Genomic DNA, 18,676 nt, shown 5'->3' with positions numbered 1-18,676 from the left:
CGGCGGCGGCGCTTCCTGGCGGCGGAAGCGCCCCCCTGCGCCGCCGCCATCACGGCCGCCGCCATCACCGCCTCCCCCTGCCTTCCTCCCTCCTTCCTTCCCCCGCGCCAGCGGGGCCGGCGCCGCTCGGGGCCCGCCCAGGAGGCGGTGGCGGCGGTTGGGGCCGGGGCTGCGGCCGCGCTGGGGCCGGCGCTGGGGCTGGGGCTGGCCCGCGGGGCCCGGGCCGCGCGGCGGGGGCTGGCGCCTGCCCTAGGGGCGGCGGCGGGCCGGGGCTGAGGGGCCCCATGCGGCGGCGGCGGCGGCCGCTCCGCCGCCGGCAGAGGCGCCGCGCCGGCACCGGGCCCCATGCACCCCAGGTGAGCGCCCTCGCGGCCGCCGGGGCCGCGGCCGGGGCCGGGCGGGCTGGGGGGGCGCGCGGGCCTCGGCGGCAGAGGGACCCCCGGGCACCGTCCCCGCGGCGCCGTGAGGCGGGGCGGGGGGGCCGCGGCCGGGGGGCAGCGCGATGGCCGGGCCTGCCGTTGCGAGGGGCGAGAATGGGCCTTGAATCGGCCCTTCATTTCTGCGGAGGGTTATGACCGCTGTAGGCATCGCCCGCCTCTCCGGCCCTCCAGACTGCTGCTCGGCAGCCCTGCAAGCGTGCCAGGGCGTGCGGGGCTCCGGACAGGGCTCCAGGAGCCGCTCACAGCGGGGAGGTGACAGCGGCCCCTCGGTGTCCCGCTGAAATATTGTGTCATCCGTCGTGCCTGTTTTTTTTGTGTGAGAGGAGCATGTGCCAGTTAAGAGCCAGGCCAAGGTAGCCTATTAAAACTCTGTAAAATGGCTGTTTTGCAGAGGTGACTCTTGTTCCTACTGGCCTGGTTCAGATTGATGGTGAATCAGAGATTTTGTGTCCATTGCCAGTTTTAAGTGATCTTTCCCACTCCTCTCCCATGAACAGAGGAGGAACTACGGACATGAATGTGGATTTCAGAAGTTATGAAATATAAATCAGATGCTGTTGTCCAAACATTTGTGACATGCAGCTTGCAGATTGGTCTGCATTCACAATACTTAAATCACAATGGCTTTGACTATAAGGAGTGAAGCCCTGTTTTCTAGACAACTGTAGACAGCTATGGTCTGATTTGTGTTTTGGAACTGGCTTTTAAATCCTGGATATTGGTATCTAATATCAATATGTATCGATCACATCATGATCTTAGTGTGAATAATGTGTCATATGCTTAGCTTTCTAAGGCAGAGTTTTAATGTGTCAATATCTGGTTTTAAGTTTGTTTGCTCAGCCCTTCTTCATCACAGTACAGTAATCAGGAATGTTGCTGCTTCTGTTTCTCTCTCTTGCACTTTTTTTTTTTTTTCTCTTCCTCATCCTCTCTCTGTTCCCTGTCCCCCAGAATGAATGAAATGAACTTGAGTCCTGTAGGGATGGACCAGCTGACCTCCCCCTCTGTGAGCAATGCCCTGCCCGTCTCAGGGAGTCACTTGGGATTGGCAGCATCACCCACTCACAACGCCATACCAGCACCAGGTAAAGGGGGAAGCTCCCACAAAGGGTATGAAGGCTGGTGCTCTGTGTTTTACACTTCACGTGGAAGTTCACAGTTGGTAGCAACGTTTGCTCTGATAGCAAGTCCTGTGCTATAGTGGATCTCATGGCTCATCAGGTGATTGGCGTAGCATTGTGGAAGGATAGACCGTAAACCGTTGCTTATGGGGTGAAGCAAAAGGGACGTGTGCTTACCAGGCCTATACCTTAATGGGAATCTTATTTTGTTCTAATGGGGTGTTTTGCACTGTGTTTAGGTGCGTGGTAGCAGAGTCTTTTGAAATGTGAACTGTAGCTGCAAATCTGTCTCCATCTTTGTCTATTTTCACTTGTGTGGAAATAATGATTTTTTTGTTTTAACCTGTAAAGCAAAACTGTTTTCTTAACTTGTTTTTTTTAAGGGGCTCCACAGACATTTGCAAAGCAGAAACAGACCCTACATAATAAATCCAAAAAAGATCTAGCCACATTCAGGCATGCCCCTCAGTCTAATAACTGTGATCCTTTCTTTGAAGCTTGTCACCTTGCTTTGAAAATACCATACTGTGCTTCCATAGTGAACTTCTAAGCAATCAGAAAGCCTCTTTGGTTATTTTTTCATAAGCTCAAATAGTTCCATTGAGTTTAAATGGGCATTTTCTTTTGCAGGGTTGCCTGTTGCAATTCCAAACTTGGGCCCTTCCTTGAGTTCCTTGCCCTCTGCTCTGTCTCTGATGCTCCCAATGGGTATTGGGGATCGAGGAGTGATGTGTGGTATACCAGAGAGAAACTACACCCTACCTCCACCACCGTACCCACACCTGGAGAGCAGCTATTTTAGACACATTCTACCTGGTAAGTAGTCTGGTGCTGATGGATGGGAACACAGAGAGAGATTGTGTTAAGAGCGACGTGGAGGCAGGCCTGAAGCAGGCAAGACTAAATGAGTATTTTGTGGAGCTGTAAATTCACTGAGTTTGTTTGAAGTCTGTGTCATTTATGCACCTGTATTTTTCTTTTATGTCTCTCTGTCTTTTTATATAAAAATATGAAGAGAATTGCAGGGCATTTGCTACTTAAACTAAATCTCTGATTTCTCCTCGCGTTGTTTTCTGTTGATCTTATAAATAAAGCAAGGCATGCCTGGTTTCGATCTTAAGTGGCCTGTTGTAGTCTGAAAACTGCTGCTGTTTTTTATTTTCTCCTGTAGTCTGAAGTAACACATTGATAGGGGCATAATGCTCGGTTGCAGTAGTTCAAAGCTTAAAAAGAACAAGCCTTCAGTGAGGAGTTTGGGCTCGTTCCCACCACTTTAGTCCATGGCACAGATTTTTTCATTATTGTTCAAGGCTGGTTTCCAAAGGTCTAACATACTGATTTCTATCTCAGTTTCCCTCTAGCATGCATTTTAGAGTGTAAATGTAAAATTTTACATGCAAGTACATCAAGACACAGAAATTTGAGCTTTAAATGTCCTCCTTGTTTTCCTTTATAGCTATGATTGACATTGTGGAAGAGGGTAGATAAACTTCAAGGTCGCACAGTGAGTGTTGTTGGTTTAGCCTGGATTAGGAAAAGAAATACAGCAGCCCGTATTAGATCCCATCCAACTACCTGCAACTGGTGGCTGAACTTACCTATTTAGGAGTAGCCTTTCCTACTAAGTGCCTGTGGCCAAAGGGCAGAGGAGGAGCCAGTGCATCTGAGGGCCAAGGGTATTTGCCATTCTTCTGAGCTGGAATAATTTATGCAGAAATATATTTTTTCCTTGTAAGCTGCTTGATGATTATTTGATGTTTCATAGGGCTCTTTTGTCAGTCATCTTACTGCCTTCAAGAATCTCCCTTGTTCAAGCCACATGGCAGTATTCCATGCAGAAATATTTGATACCGTTGATTAAATGAAACTGTTTATTACTAATTTCTTGGCTCAGCCTTTTTTGTGGGGTTATTCCACTGTTGCAGGAAGACTATCCATACATGCATATTAGTGATAATGTCCATATTTGAATGGAAAGTTTGTACAGAGCAAATGGCTCATAGGGTTCAAGGCCAAAAAGAAACGTGCTGACTCAGATCTTGCAGAATCTGCAAAATCTTTCTCTGTCTCCACTGGAAGTACTGTTTACACAAATGTGCTGATGTATTTCCTCCAAAGACCTTTCAGCTTTGTCCAACAAGAGAAGTTGGTAGTATGTAAGTGTAGGTCAGTGTTTCTTCATATCTTAAGTTACAAGGTTGTCTGACGTTTTGAAGAGCTTTCCAGAGCTACCAGAAAAGATGTTGGGGTTTATAATTTAAATTCTCAAACTGGTTCTCAGGCTATCAGGACCTTGGTAGGTTTTATGCTTTTAATTTAAGGAAAGAGAGCGGGTAACTCAGGATACCTTTGAGAGACCTTAGCTTGGTCCTTCAGGATTGCAACTGTTGAGCTCTGAGAGAGACAATTGTGTTATTTAGTCTTAGAGGAATTAGTCATTGTTAAAACTTAAACACCTAAGCAAAGAAGATATATCTTGGAGAGCTGTTTCTACTTCCCATATTCTTAGCAAAGAGTAACCAGGGATTATGAAATGTTTAATTCTACCATCAGTCTTTCATCTTTTGTGAGCTATTTCTTGAGAATGAAAAATTATAACTAAAATGTGAGGAACTCCTTTCTGATTCAGTTTGTGTACTAAGGAGCGTAGGTTAAATGCTGCTGGAAACTTGGCTGTTCAGAATATGACAAACAAGTAGAGGCTGGCTTTATTGGATGGAAACTCTGTTTTCGTTGTCAAATGACACCTTGGAAAGAGAGTCTGGTAGGCATAAGTTTGTGAGCCATGTTTTAGTCCTTAATTGGACATCATGTATAGAGTGTCTTCAGGGATCTAGGTCTTAATGTAGTGTACTGCAGGGACTGGCTCTTTGTTTAAATGAGATGTCATTGTCAAATGTTTAAATGAGTGAGATGTCATCTCACCTTCTTCTATTTTCCCCTCTCATTCTGTCAGGTATCTTATCTTACTTGGCTGACAGACCTCCACCTCAGTACATCCATCCCAACACTATAAATGTTGATAGCAATCCAGCATTGTCAGTCCCCAATAATCCCTCAGCCCTAGATCCGTACCAGCCCAGTGGATCCGTGGGGCTGGAACCAGGGATTGTCTCCATGGACTCTCGCACAGTGAACGCGCATGGTGCTCAAAGTCTGCATCCTAGTGACAGCCACGAAGTAACACTGGATACGACAATCACTATGGAGAGTGTTTCGAGAGTAACCAGCCCAATCTCTACGGATGGGATGACGGAGGAGCTTACGATGGATGACGTAGCTGGGGATCATTCGCAGATGCCAAATGGCTCCCGGAATCACGAACCTTTAGCCGTAGACACGGTGGGCAGTAACTTGACGTCGGATGCTGTGGGGCACGGCGGCGTCATCCCCATTCACAGTAGCACTTTGGAACTCCCCGTTGTCATGGAGCCCGACCACATCGCCGGGCGAGTGACTGGAATATCGGACAGCACACTAAATGACTCCATTCATACTGTGGCCATGAGCACCAACTCTGTGAGTGTGGCGCTCTCTACCTCACACAATCTAGCTTCCTTGGACTCTGTAGCCTTGCATGAAGTGGGCCTCAGCCTTGAGCCGGTGGCGGTGTCTTCCATAAATCAGGAAGTAGCCATGGGGCCAAGTCACGTGGACGTGTCTGCAGACAATCTTGCCTTCGTACCATCCTCTCTGCAAATGGAAGACTCCAATTCAAACAAGGAGAACATGGCTACCTTGTTCACCATATGTAAGTGTGCATTTGCTGCTTTCTTGGGGTAGGGTTTGTTATGCAGCTCTTGTCTGGAGGGAGGAGAGGTCTCTTGCCAGCAGTCTTACAGATCTCTGGTGAAAGAAACTTACATTTCTTTTAACTAGTCCAGAAAAGCTGGACATCTGCAATTGCGGATTAACCTCTGACTAGTAGGAGTAATGGGATGGTTTAGCATTCTTCTCTTTGTATCCATTTCCCATGCCACCCTGAGGTTGGAAGTGTAATTCCTTACGAGCCTCTTGGCTTTTGTAGATAGCTGATACTGCCCTTTGCAATGAGACTGTTGTTTTGTAAAGTCACTTCAAAAATGACTCTTCTTGCTCCCTTAAAAAAATGCCCACGCTGTACACTTCCTCATGTTTGTATAATTGTTGAGTATAATGTGTGATTTTTGTAAAATTAAACCTTGAACAATCATTGTGAAAATATGGTTATCAACAGGACCTACTGGAAAGAAGAGCAGAAAGGGAGGGAAGTTTTTAATGTTTCTAATTATTCTCATCAAAGGACTTCAGTGCAGAAGTTAGCTGATCTCCTGGGAAGAGAGGAGCACTGGACATTGCACTCTCTTGATCCTGTCACAGTTAAAGGGGTGGTGTTCGAGAACTGTGGAGTTCTCATTTGCTGGGACAGAGGTCTTTGAACTTCCAGCAGCGGCATGACTGGCTTCCTGCCACTGAAGTGTAAGGCCAGCTTTTATATTCAGTTTTGTTTGTTGTGGTAGGAGTGCTGAGTGCTGCCTTTGCACGCAAACTGGTCCTGTATCTGTCAGATTCTTATGACAAGCTTTGCCTGCAGATCTTTTTAAAGAAGTTGAAAGAAACAGTGTTAGCAATGTGAGAGGTGGAATTTAGGTGCATAGTCCTCTGAATCTAGTCAGGCACTTGAACAAAACTTCCATTTTTTTGTGGTGAAATATAACTTAAAATCAGGTGGGTTTAGAACTATGATAAAATTATAACTCTTAGTGGAAAAGTTTCACAACTGATGCCCTCAGAAGTTCATACTAGCATCTGTTGCTGACTATAAGGGCATGTTGAACAAATAACAATCAAAATACTTTGATATCCACAATGCCAGTGATGAAATCCCTTCTCTCATTCACTCCAGAGAGGTTTGGTGTGCCAGTTTATTGTTGCTATATTTAAACTAGTCTAAAGCTGTTTCCTAGCTGACATTCCCCATTGGTAAGATATTATAATAGCTGTTCCACTCCTAGAGCTTTCATGTGATTTGCAAAATAGATCTTTCGCTTGGAAAGGTTTATATTTTAACTTTTTGTTGTTGTTTTTAAACTTCTCCTGAGTAAAACATGAATTTTTGGATGAGTGACAACAAGGAGGAGGAGTTGTCTTAGAGCCTGTTGATGATCTTTCCTCACTGGGAAAGCAGGGGTTGGGGCCTTTTGCAGAAAGATTTTGTAAAACATTAAGTAGTACTTGTCACCTTTGTTTGCAGTCATGGGTGCCTAAATCAGAGAAGTAAAACACTGTGATTTCCTTGCATTATTTGGCAGGGAAGAAGGTGAAAAGGAAACAGTATATTGCACATGCCTTAGAATGTGGGGATTTATTCATCATCTTAAAAAATGTATGGAACCCTAAACCTTTGCAGGTGGAGGTGTGAACCCCTTTAGAAATGTCACATGCCTAAAACTTGCTTTTCTTCCTTTTTGCCTCGTTGGGGCTAGTCCATGAACCCCCAGTGGTCTGTGATATGCAAGGCTAAAAACAACTGTTACGAACAGTGTTTCTCCTTACTCAGGTCTGGTTGTTGTGGTTGCAGTACTTCTACATGTCATGTGTACACATGAAGCAAATATTATACAAGCTCTACCTAAGTAATTGTACCTACATATCTCTAAATTTTTAGTTGCTTAATTTGTACTTTGTATGGGGCCAGATTACAGTAGTCTGACATATTAAGGGATTATCCCCAAAGCTCTCTCTCCCCCCCTACCCCCCCCAAAAAAATTAATGAAGCTGTTGTTTATGCCAGGTGAAGATTGCTTCTGCAATAAGTCTGTCATACCAAAGTTGAGCCTAAAGAGGACAAAAAAAGTCTTTGTGGAGACTCTGCTTAATTAGCTGTTCAGAAGAAGAAAGATTCATCAGGAGAGTGGTTGCTGAATGGGTGTTCATTGCTCCTTTTATATAGAAGTAAAATGACAGGAATGTTTCTAGAAGTGTTTTATGCTGTGCTTTTTCCTGAAATTATTGGACTGCATAAAAATATCTTCCAGTGGTTTATTTATCAGCAGTACTTAAGCTGAATGACAGACTGGAAGAATGATGCTACTGCCTGTTCTTGGACCTATGTTTTTGTTCCATTCAGTGACATCTCATAAAGGTACTACATGAGTTTACCGCAGTAGGCCCTTCAAGAGCAACAATGAGGCCAGGTTTCTGCTGCCATGAAAACCTGTGCATTGTCTGAATTTAATTGGAAATAAGGGGATATGTGGGTTCAAATTAGAAGAATTTTAGAAAGAAGACCTTCCTGTCCCTGTGCGTGATTATCCTTGAGGTTTTACATGCAAGAAAACACTTGTGTTTCTGGTAAATTCAGAAAACTTAACCAGTCAGGCAGTGTTTGGTTTGGTCTGACTTGTGTTTTTTTTTTTTTTTACCTGCCAATAGAAGAAATTTCACTTGTGATCTGAAAGAAAAGGGCTCTCTCCATCATTAGTATTAATGCCAGCTTTGGGGAGACTGCCATCAGAGTATTGTAGTAGTTTTGGTGAAGAGCGGACTCTGTCCCATGGCTAGATTGCCCCTGTAGGGATAAGTCTAGAAGATTAAGTTACCATCAGTAAGGTGAGTAGGAAATCCTCATGTTTGATCTGAATTGGATAGGAGCAGCCACATGTACTACCTGACTGTAGTCAAGTGATTCATGTTCTTCTGAGTAAAAGCTGGTAAAGCTGATGTGTTAAACCACACAGAAGCAGCCTGCTCTTTGAACATTATAGGATTTTTACCTTTCAAGTTCTGTACCCCTTGTATGAGTTCAGACAAAACATCTCTGGCAGGGACTGAGCCGAAACATGTTGGTCGGGAGCTGACGGCACCACAGGGGCTGTTGCATCCTTTTGATCCCTGTTGTCCCTTTCCCTCTCTGCAGGGTGCACGCTGTGTGACAAGGCATATCCCTCAGACTGCCCAGATCATGGGCCTGTCACCTTTGTTCCTGACACCCCGATAGAGAGCCGTGCCAGGCTTTCTCTCCCTAAGCAGCTTGTCCTCCGACAGTCTATCATGGGAGCTGAAGTGGGTAAGAATCGAATTACTGTATGTTTCTATGGAGCAGTTTAAAATACATCCACCTCCCGAAATCGCAAACCTTAGGGATTTTAATATGGGAAAGATACACTGCCATAGAGAGGTGGTTCCCTCTTTTGTAATCCCCATGACTTCTTATATTATGTAAGAGCTGCTTGTCCTCTGGTCACTGTTTAGATTCTTGGGGTGCTGCCACAGAGTATTAGCTGAAATACTTGGTAGGGTCAAGAACAAGCCAAGTATGATGTTTATTCTTACCATGTGCTAAACTGCCCAGGCACAGCTTTTTGGGAAAACATTATAGTAACTGCAGTTTTGGGGAAGATAATGATTAGAAATAATGGAGGAGATTTCTTGTTCATCAGCCTCGTTTGCTACGTCTTCTGGATGCTCTCATTGGAGAATTGATCACAAGTGCCTCTTTTCTCTTCTTCCTCCCTCATTTGCATTTGGCATGTAGACTGTGACCTTGTCATTGGATGTGGACCTTGTTACTGTATTTCATGCCATTGACACCTGGAAATCGAAGAGTACAGTACAATACTCTAAAGATCTGAAGGCTAGAGAAGAATGTGATTATTGGCTTGCTTAGTGATGCTGCTTGTTAAGAGTAGATTACATCTGTTCTTTTCAAGCTGCACTAGTTTCCAGTGTATTCCTGAAAGCTATTCAGTGTATTCTTGTAGACCTATATATATAAGTGTTTAATAATAAATAATATACACGCAGGAATCCCTCTGCCCATGACAGAAATACAGCTGCCTCTGGGGAGAAATGCAGAAGCTGCTTAACAATGCCCAGCAACAATTCTGGAAATTCCTGGGGATTAGGTAGGCGAAATGTAGTTACTGAAACTAGTATTTTCTGCTTCTGCAGAAAGTGCAATGAAAATTTTAATTGGTACAAGTGGTTAGGATCTTAGTTCTTATAGCTTACTGGAAAGTAAATTACTTGCTTTTGACAAACAAAATAAGTATTTGTAATTACAACAAAGCGGCTCCCAATAGTGTCATGTGGTGGTGGTGGTTCTTGTTTCTGCAGTAGGTGTGTTCTACATGTGAAGTAGAAGCTTTGATGATCTTGTGCTTAGATATTACTCTTGGAGCGTTATCTCATAAACCTCCCATCTCCTTGTTATGCATGATTAGTTGTTTCTATAATTGATTTCTGCAGATGTTTATCTTCTACTGATAGGTGTGTGGACACGAGAAACCATTCCTGTAAAGACTTGTTTTGGACCTTTGATCGGGCAGCAAAGCCATTCTTTGGAGGAGGCTGACTGGACGGACAAAGCAGCCAGTCACATCTGGAAGGTGAGTGGATGTTACGGCTCACAAATCCTGCAAGTGTGCCTGTGTCTTGTGAAAGCCACCACAGGACACAGCAGCTTTAACATTATCATCCTCACCTGAAGTTAGACCTATTTCAGCAATTTGTTTGATTGCTTAATACTTATTACCCGCACAGCAGACCCATACAGCATGTAATATACTGGTAATCAGTCCTGAAGTACAACAACCTTTAACACCTTTTCTTTTAAAGGGCTGTTTGTGGTTTCCAGTATCTCTGTGGAATTGTAGCAAAGATTGTATATCAATTTCTAGGGCAGCATTTGTTTATTTGCTTTATATCATTGTTTGTTGAAAGTTCCCACAGGTGATTAATCATTTGCTGTAGGAAAGCTACTTTAAAGCTTTCTTTTTCTCATCAGTTCATGTTGAGAAAATAAAAGTGGTCTGTATAAAATAAAGCATGTACTGTTTGCCCAGATACTATTATTCATAAGTTTAACTTGTAAGAAAAACAGCCAAATGCATTTCTGCTGGGAGCTAAAAGTGGTGAGTGGGAAAGTTGCTGATAAACAGTTTTTCTAGCCTCCTGGGTAGTGGAGAGGTCAGGATTCCTGTGTGAAAGGGCAAATAAGGAGTAAGAACAGGGCTGTGATCTTGGCAGCGGGAATGGAGACTTCACTGCTCAGTCTAAGTAAACGCTTCCTCTCTTAAAGAAAGAAGCTGTCTTTGACTGTTTCTGTTGCCGCATTTTACCCTAACATTGCGTTTTGGTGTGGATTTTTTTGTTTGTTTTTCCCGTTAGATCTATCACAGTGGCGTCCTGGAGTTCTGCATCATTATGACTGATGAAAATGAATGCAATTGGATGATGTTTGTACACAAAGCCAGGTAGGAGCCATCTGTCCTGTGCTAAGTAGCTTTGGCTACTGGGACGTGGGCTTATAGGAGGCTGTGCAGGAGAACGTGCAACCTGCTGTGCTGACTGCCCAGATGGGTAGAGAGTTCAAGTCCAAGTGGCACCTGGGAGTTTTCTAGGCATCTTGGACTGGGGAGGGGAGCAATGAAAGAGAGTACCCAGCGGAGACCTATCTGGACACTTTGTTTTCCTTGCTTTAAAGCTTTATACCAGGTTCTTTCTATTTTCTTCCTGAATGTTAGCTTGTTACTGTCGTCTTTCTGTCTCATTCCTTCCAGATATATCTGTGAAGATGGTATTGACTGGCTTCTTTTGTGTTTGACCTGTGTTAGTGATGTGTCCCTGGGTTCTTTTGGCTTGAAGATCCAAACTCTTACAGATCCCGAGAGCTGTCCTTTTTGGTCTTTTTAGAGTGAGAAACTATGCAGGCTGACATCAGTATTGCTCCATATGTGGGCCAGTGAGAAAGCTGGACCTCTGCTATTGCTCTGTGACAGAAAGTAGGTTTTCCCTGCAATTCATTTCATCGCTCCAGTATGCAGGAGTCAAGAAGCTGATGCTTGATCTTCCATTGCAGTGTGGCAGTGCTTTTTCTGGTTTCAGATAATGGGAACACAGGCATACAGCTTCAGAAGATGAATTATCACATCTTGGAAATGTTCTCCAAGAGTTATTTTTGAAGATAACTTTGCTTTAAGGCTTTCCTGATATATATATATATATATATATATATATATATATATAAAAAATATATATATATTTTTTATATATATATATTTTTCCCCCTTGTGTGTTCTTTATTTCTTAAGGGGTTTATTATGAAAAAATATATTTGTTTTTTAATTTTTTTCTTAAGAGGTCACCAACTCTTTTCCCTCAACCTACTCCAGTCTCTGTTATTTTCTCTGCAACATATTTCAGTGTCATGAATGTTTTATGGCTTACTGGACTGAGTTGGCTCTCAAGGTCCTTTTTTTTTTAAATAATTAATAAAGAAGTGACAAAAGTGAAAATTTTCACAAAGTGCTGACAGGTCTTTGAGGTTCTCTTATTGCCTATTAATAGGAATTTCCCCTTTTTTTTCCCCGTCAAAAAGTGAGTATTTCTGGAGAGTTTTTTTTCTTTATTGTCCTTATTGCTGTAGGAACCGGGAAGAGCAGAATCTGGTAGCTTATCCTCATGATGGAAAAATTTACTTTTGCACCTCGCGGGACATCCCACCTGAACATGAGCTTCTCTTTTATTATAGCCGGCACTACGCACGGCAGCTTGGTAAGTAAGCACTGACCTTTGTTGGCTTTGCAGGGAGCACTCAGCTCAAATTACCTTTTAGTACCATCTCTGGGTACTGTGACTTGGGAGTGCTGTATGTTCTGTGCCAGTTCCTACCGGTACACATCACACTCCCTTTTTATATTTCATTGCTACAGGAGTACCATCATTTACAAGAAATGTTTCCTGTCTAATTCTGCTGATCAGGAGTAAAAGATTTCAGTTTTGAAGAAAAAGGGTTGTTTTTCTGTTGTTCATCCATCTGGTGCTAAGGGAATTTTGCTAGTTGAAGATGTTCCCACCCTCCCCACCTTCAGTTGTGCTAATTTGGGTTTGGTGGAGTTGTGCTCAAAACCAGTCCAAAGCATGGCCCCACAAAACAGTTGAAATGACCTGCCTGAAAGTGCTAAGAAGGAAGCACCACCACTGAAGGGAGCTGGAGTGAAAATCTCTTCAACTGCCTTTGCTACTGGGGCAAAGTGTTAACTTGGGTCATGCTCACTCTCTGTTAGGCCTTGCTGTGCCTCATTAAAAGTGATGCTTTTGTATTCAAAGGTGTCCCAGAACATCCGGATGTGCACATCTGTCACTGTGGAAAGGAATGTGCTTCCTACGCAGACTTCAAGGCCCATCTGAGTAGCCATATTCACAACCACCTCCCCAGCCAGGGGCACAACAGCAGCCATGGGCCAGGCCACGGCAAGGAAAGGAAATGGAAGTGCTCCATGTGCCCCCAGGCTTTCATCTCCCCTTCCAAACTCCACGTCCACTTCATGGGGCACATGGGCATGAAGCCGCACAAGTGTGATTTCTGTAGCAAAGCTTTCAGTGATCCTAGCAACCTACGGACACACCTCAAGATACACACAGGTAAGGGATGTGGACTTTATAGATAAGCCTGTGCTAGTAAATACTTTGGGGCAGGACCTGTTTGCTGATCCCTTGGCCAGTTGGCAGGGTGTAGCTCATGACCATAAAGCTAAACTCTTGCCCCCTCCTTAAGAGTGGCAGCATCCTAATGGTCTATCGGAATGATTTCTAGTCCATGCTGACCCCAAGTAATGCCTGGACATTGCCTGAGAGAGTGTAGTTGGCCTGGGGTGGGACAGTGCTGGGCTCAGTAGTATGGATGCTACAGAACTGTACTTAGCCCTGTGTTCTGGCCCAGCACGCAATGTCCAGAATAGCTTTCGGTGAGTGGAAGTACATTACAGTTGGGAGGAAGTGTCAGGCCTGGCCTGGGAGATAGAAACCCTTTGTTCACTCACAGCAGATCCAGTGCTGGCAGCTATGGTGAAACTTAACATGAAGGCTTCCCTCTGACTCATGTGGAAAAGCTAACTGGGATTGAGAGCTTGTGATGTAGACGGTTGTACACTTACGTACAGGGCCAAGTCTTCTGCTCTTTCCCACTTGAGTTATTTTTCACCTGAGGCAAATGGCACAAGACTGAAATTGGTGACTGTGGGTAAGTCTGTTACCCAGCTCTGTCAGGCTTCAAAATTTAAGTCTGAACATGCTGTTGACTTCTGTGTGGCATTTGGATATCACTCTAGAGGTTTTGGGGATAAAGTAAGAGTTGTCAGAAGATAGTGAATGAGAGCTTTTAGAGGAAAATAAAATAGCAAAAGATTTTTGAACTGTGTAAGAAGAGAGGGAATAAGAAAGGTATGTATTCAATACAGAGTGAGGATAAGGGATGGAATAAAGATCAAGTATGGTCCAGAAACAGGCAATGTGGATATCTTTGCTTCATTTTTTCAGTGAGGTTGAAATGGCTAGTGGGAGTGAAGGTATGGAAATGACAAAGCTGGAAGGTGAATAAAATTGGGATTTCAGTGCACTTGAGTCAAGCACAGGAAGCTGCAGGCTCAATAGTAAGGAGTTTTAATAAACTGATTGTGCAAGTGTGGTACCGTATGACCACAAAATACTAAGTGGGATAGGGATTCAAGTGGTGTTCAGTCTGTGAGCCTGAATTCAGTGGTACACAGGGTTTTAAACTGCATCTGCGAAGGAATAATGGAAGAACTACAGATAGTAGAAAGTGGGGTAAAATACAGAGGTACCAAAGATCTTGATAGCTTGCTTGATATTTGTTAGGTTAGAGAACTTGTTTACTTAGACAAAGGCAATGCAGTGCATCAAATCTGTCTGGGCTCCAGTAAGGCATCTGATGCAGTTCCAATGGGAAATTAGTGGAGATGAGGAGGTACTAAGCTGCAGTAACTAGATGGCTACTGGGCTTAGTATTAAAAAGGAGGCTATGATTATTTTTACTCAAGAATTAATCCTACTCTTGTTAAATGTTTGCATGAATCTCCTTGCTGGAAAACTTATTACACGTACACTGGTGGTGTTTTGTGACACCCCAAATAGGGACGCACTGTTAGCATAGACAAGAATCAGAAAGCATATCTTACAGGAAAAGCTGAATGAATGACTACAAGCACCGGAGGAAGAGGAATGGATGGGGTTTAGCGGAACAATGTGCAGGACCATGCACCATATGAAGGGCTCAGTAGTTAGAAACAGTAGCATGAAGGTTGTCTGTCTTTTTTTTTTTTTTGATGAAATGAAATTAGCTGTCTGCTTTTTTGCATAGTTAAATGGGGATTGTAACTAGGTAGGCCTTTATACTGAGTGGGAAGGAATTGTAGGTGGTGATAGGTCCTTTGCACAAAGAATCTGCCTTTCCTCAGTGTAAAATTTTATTTTTCAGAAGTGGCCAGGCTTGTTTGCTCTTGGTATTTCTTCTGACTCACTCTGTGGGTGCATGTATGTAATCCTAGGTCAGAAGAATTATCGCTGTACCCTCTGTGACAAATCATTCACCCAGAAGGCTCACTTGGAATCGCACATGGTCATCCACACGGGGGAGAAGAACCTGAAGTGCGATTACTGTGAAAAGCTATTCATGCGGAGGCAGGACCTCAAGCAGCATGTACTTACTCACACACAGTAAGTGATCTAACAGGATGTGTTGGATTGGCCAGTGCAGTAAATAACGAAGCTTACCAGCCTGAGAGAGAATCTCCAGTTTACAAATTGTTTGGCCTAGGGAGAATAGGTTCATCCTCTAAAATGAAGTGCATCTGGACAAATTCCTTGTTACTGCCATTCTGCTGAAGTTGGACTGTTCTAGTATTTGGAGTATTTTAATGACAAAGGGAATTCCAGGCATGCAGCTTGTGTTGTGAAACAGCATTCTGAAGAGCTCACCACTTTGATTAATATTTAATTTTCTCCTGAAAACTGTTTCCAGGTCCCAACATGACCATTAAAAATCATAAACTCCTCAAGCGTATTCTCACTGAGTAGCCCATTAGTGAAGTCTCTTGCTCTGTGCCCAGGAAGGTTCTTCATTCCCAGCTGTAACCTCCCTCCCAGGTCTCATTCATGCATTTTGTCGGTTCCTTGCAGGGAGGCAGCCACAGTCAGGCAGGGTTGATCTGCACCCCCAGATCCTCTTCCATTGATCTCTCTCCCAGTCCCTCAGCTCTCTGCCAGGACAGATCCTTCCCTTTTTGCTCCAAGAATCTCCTCCATCCTGTCTGGAGCTACTCCCAGTCTGAGTTCCTCCCTTAAAGGCTGCTTGCCCAAATTTAATCCCTCTGCTTGTTTCACTTTCAGCATCTGGTTCTTCTGCTCACTTGGAATCAGATTGCTGCTTCTTCTGTGCTGCCTAGGAGACAGCATAATGCAGCTAGCATCAGAGACAGAGACTTGCTTTGCTGTTTGTTTTTTATGGCCAGAGCTAGGAGCAGCACTACTTGTGGGAGGAGTTCTGCAGAGTCATCTGCAGAATTTGACTGTCACACTCTGGTAAGCCTGAACTTAGCATTTGCAAACTGAGGTTTGTTAACACTTGGCAGCTTCCCCCCCCCCCTTTTTTTTTTTCCATTTTTTGTTGCTGTTTCTACAGGGTGGGAAGGAGAGGGACTAACCTTGCCACCATAGCAACACTTCTGCCCTTGCCAAAACATAGAGATTAAGATGAGTTTGATCTTACTCCAAAAAAAAAAAAAAGTTATAGAATTGTTTCTTCATTAATTTATCATTAGGAAAGAAAAACAGTTGGTAGCAAGCTAGCAGTTAAGCCAAAAAACCTCAACTTTTGCCAGCGGTCTTGCGGGAACAGAGAATAAGGTCTTTGTAAACGTACTGGTTTTGTTAATGCTGTGCAGTTTTCTCTCACTCCAGTACTGCACTATTGCTGTTATCTGTGGACTATTTCTACTTCAAACATACTGAAACCAAAATTGAGAAAGCAGAATAACCCTTCTATTCTCCTTCTCACCACTTCCCCACTACTTAATACAGTGTCAGCTGCCTTTCTGCAGGAGTGAACTGTAACTTTTTCATGTCTTGCAGAGAACGGCAGATCAAGTGCCCCAAGTGTGACAAGCTGTTCCTGAGGACAAATCACCTGAAGAAGCATCTCAATTCACATGAAGGAAAGAGGGACTACGTCTGTGAAAAATGCTCCAAGGCTTATCTAACCAAATACCACCTCACTCGCCACTTAAAAATATGTAAAGGCCCCACATCCAGTCTGTCAGCCCCAGAAGAGGAAGAAGAGGAGGATTCAGAGGAGGAATTAATAGACTCTATGAGTACTGAAGACTGTAGAATTAACAATGGAGTATATTCAACAGGTGATGCCCTCTCAGGACACAAATGAAGAAAGTGAGAGGGAAATTTTCTTGGATGTTGAAAGTGGAAGGAAAAAATCTTTTCCTTGTTTCCCCAGTCAATATCTTATGTCAAATGAGGAGTTTTCCTTTTGTTTTGGTCTCCCCACTACCACCACTTAATAAACTCTGTAGCCAAAATGCTGAATGAGAATGGATCATGCACTTACTGTTGACAATGAACAGTTGCTAAGAAGAAACTCTGATGCAAGGAGATTTTTCACGTACACTGTGCATACTTGTTTTTCCAAATCAATCACTCAGATTATCCAGCCAGTGCCAGGATACATGAGACACCTTGCATAGTCCCTTGAGGGAAGAGCCACAAACCAGAAATACAGTTGAGTGATTAGAGTGATCTGTGAGCCAACTGTCCTGAATTGCCAAAGCCATGGTAGTAAAAAAAAACAAACAACAAGTTGGTGTCAGTTGATTTTGGGGGGGGGGGGGGTTTCTATACTTTTTAACTGAAGGATGTGGTTTGGCAGAGAGAAGGAAACCTGAGCATTGATATTCTCTGCTAAGAATACAAATTTAATGCTTTGGTTAAAAAAAAAAAAAAAAAAAGCCGGTGAAATCAGCATTTGTGGACAAAGCAATTGCCCCACTACAGCAGTATTCAGAAAATCAAAAATGGGCTTTTGGAAAGTGGTTATTGCCTCTTTTTGCTCTGGGTCACTAGGACATGTAAGTAGGTAAAGAAAGAGGGGAAAGACTGTATTGACACAGTAAGGAAGAAGCTTACAGATGATCTTTCAGTGTTTACAGTATGTATTACTTTTATTGCTGTGCTGTAAACTTTTTACCACCTAGAGCGATGGGAGGGTTTGCTGCTATTATTATTTATGGAATGAAAATGTATTTCATTCAATTGTTTTCCTTTTGAAAAAATTAAAATGTGGCTCTTTCTTTTCTAATGTTCTTTTTTTTTAATGATTACATATTCTTGAAAAAAGGGGTTTTATTTCTAGTACTGATGGGAGGAGAGATAGATAGCACCACTTACTTATTCTGCCTCTCCCAAGGTTTCCTGGTATAAGGTATGGGTAAGAACTCTTTCATGAAGATGTGTGGCTAAAAACTTTGGTCTTTAACAACAGTGTAGTCTTGTACGTGTGCTGTATGGCTCCTCTGGCTCTGCTCTACAAGGAAAACAAACAGCTGCAGTCTGTTCTTTGACAAGATTATTGGAGCTTCCCACATGAAAGAGGCTCCAGTTTTTGTCCTAAATGGCCTAAGCTCAGGCATACCTCTCCCTCTACCCCACATTTTCCCTAGAGAGCTCTGTGGGGGCTGTAGACCTTCTTGTTCTATAGTTCTTCCATCAGCATTCTGTATTGATGTGATTTATCATTTGCTTTACCTCACTAGTATAAGATATAATGGTCTAGCATGGAAAGAAGTAATATGTGCACTGATACTACAGCTACTTTAATACCAGGTACTTTGACACCCAGGACATTTTTGCAGCAGTAGTGCTTTAATACACATCTTCCAGGATGTCAATATGCAGAGAGGGAAACACTTCACAAGAAGATAAGAATGTGATTTAACTTCTGGCCTAGGATAAGACACAGGGTTTATTTTAAAAGTGAGGAAAGTGCTTGAGTCACATTCCCCAATTAGGTTCCTGCTGCTCTAAACCATAGTGGTTAAGTCAATGGTTAGGCTGATATTCAGACTGCTTCCTCCTTCAAGTTTCACACAAAAATGCTTTTGAGAGGTTAAGAACTCAAGTACGAACACAGATAGCTTGAACAAGACAGAGTCACTAGCTGAGATCCTTGCCTAAGTTTTGTGCTCTGACAGCACTTTTCGTCCCCCTCTGCATAGTAGCTCCTATTTCAATTCAAATTCTTTTTATATATCACTTTTAGAACAA

At 43.3% G+C, this 18,676-nt stretch overlaps 1 protein-coding gene across 2 annotated transcripts; it reads left to right on the top strand.

Moving 5' to 3' along the window:
- The first annotated feature begins 276 nt into the window (after positions 1-276).
- PRDM4 (PR/SET domain 4) lies at positions 277-17,715 on the top strand. Of its 2 annotated transcripts, none has more exons than XM_067308951.1 (11): positions 277-356; positions 1,395-1,528; positions 2,195-2,380; positions 4,521-5,315; positions 8,463-8,612; positions 9,815-9,933; positions 10,715-10,800; positions 11,973-12,100; positions 12,656-12,970; positions 14,893-15,061; positions 16,475-17,715. In XM_067308951.1, the coding sequence occupies exons 1-11, from the start codon at positions 346-348 to the stop codon at positions 16,782-16,784; spliced, it is 2,403 nt and encodes an 800-aa protein (XP_067165052.1). In that variant the 5' UTR covers positions 277-345; the 3' UTR covers positions 16,785-17,715. The 2 variants fall into 2 exon arrangements, with proteins under 2 accessions (XP_067165052.1, XP_067165047.1); XM_067308946.1 differs by having other exon boundaries at positions 9,794-9,933.
- The last annotated feature ends 961 nt before the right edge of the window (positions 17,716-18,676 follow it).

Source organism: Apteryx mantelli, chromosome 1 (genome assembly GCF_036417845.1).
Source record: "Apteryx mantelli isolate bAptMan1 chromosome 1, bAptMan1.hap1, whole genome shotgun sequence".
Classification (NCBI taxonomy): Eukaryota; Metazoa; Chordata; class Aves; order Apterygiformes; family Apterygidae; genus Apteryx; species Apteryx mantelli.
Note: the sequence above shows the minus strand (reverse complement) of the source record. Positions and strands in the feature narration are given on the sequence as shown.